The sequence below is a fragment of the Homarus americanus genome, unplaced genomic scaffold (assembly GCF_018991925.1).
Source record: "Homarus americanus isolate GMGI-L3 unplaced genomic scaffold, GMGI_Hamer_2.0 scaffold5962, whole genome shotgun sequence".
Lineage (NCBI taxonomy): Eukaryota > Metazoa > Arthropoda > Malacostraca > Decapoda > Nephropidae > Homarus > Homarus americanus.
This window is the reverse complement of record NW_024755571.1, coordinates 22214-23298: the sequence shown is the minus strand read 5'-3', so window position 1 is coordinate 23298 and position 1085 is coordinate 22214. Positions and strand designations below refer to the sequence as shown.

The 1085-nt window shown below is 43.1% G+C and overlaps 1 protein-coding gene across 1 annotated transcript; it reads left to right on the top strand.

Moving 5' to 3' along the window:
- Positions 1 to 201: 201 nt before the first annotated feature.
- On the top strand, positions 202 to 510 carry LOC121856573 (homeobox protein ESX1-like). Its single transcript, XM_042352191.1, has one exon. It carries the CDS (start codon positions 202 to 204, stop codon positions 508 to 510), a length of 309 nt encoding a protein of 102 aa, XP_042208125.1.
- The last annotated feature ends 575 nt before the right edge of the window (positions 511 to 1085 follow it).

Here is a 1085-nt window from a genome sequence, read left to right as displayed (position 1 = left end):
TCCTATAGTGCCTTGTGATGGCCGGCCTCCTATAGTGCCTTGTGATGGCTGGCCTCCTATAGTGCCTTGTGATGGTTGGCCTCTATAGTGCCTTGTGATGGCCGGCCTCCTATAGTGCCTTGTGATGGCTGGTCTCTATAGTGCTCTGATGGCCGGCCTCCTATAGTGCTTGTGATGGCTGGCCTCCTATAGTGCCTTGTGATGGTTGGCCTCCTGCCTTGTGATGGCCGGACGCCTATAGTGCCTTGGATGGCCGGACGCCTACAGTGCCTTAGATGGCTGGTCTCCTATAGTGCCTTGGATGGCCGGCCTCCTATAGTGCCTTGTGATGGTTGGCCTCCTATAGTGCCTTGTGATGGTTGGCCTCCTATAGTGCCTTGTGATGGCTGGCCTCCTATAGTGCCTTGTGATGGTTGGCCTCCTATAGTGCCTTGTGATGGCTGGCCTCCTATAGTGCCTTGTGATGGCCGGCCTCCTATAGTGCCTTGTGATGGCTGGCCTTCTATATAGTGCCTCGTCCTGGCCCCCCTCCTATAGTGCCACACGTTAGGCATTGGCACTCATCACCCTTAACCATAAATACAGGTATTAATCAGCTGAATAAACAATGATAATTAAGTCTCGGTTGCTGTAATTACTTTAAACTAGGAAGTTGTTAAAATAATTAAAATATAATGAGATAATAATTAATTTTTTGTTTATTTATTTATTTACCATGGATAGAGGTATAGGTCGGTAACAAGCTAATTAAACCGTGTATATAAATAATTAAGGATAAATAGCTTGAATAACTTGAGACACAAAAGAAAAGGAATAAATGAAGAATAAGGTGTAACAGATGATTAGATAACAGATGTAACGGGAGATTAGACTTTAAAATTAACTATATGAAGCCTTTGGTGGGCTCTGCTATTGGAAGCTTGAGTTTAGTAAGGAGAAGGAAGGAACAATGCAGGTTAATGGAGAAGTTAATGTTAGGGTTAAAGCTGGGTTAAATTGGTTAGTGGCTTGGTTAATTTATATAATGGTTATGTTAAAATTAGGTTTAAGTTGGATAATGGTTGGGTTAAGTTATGTTAAGGTTA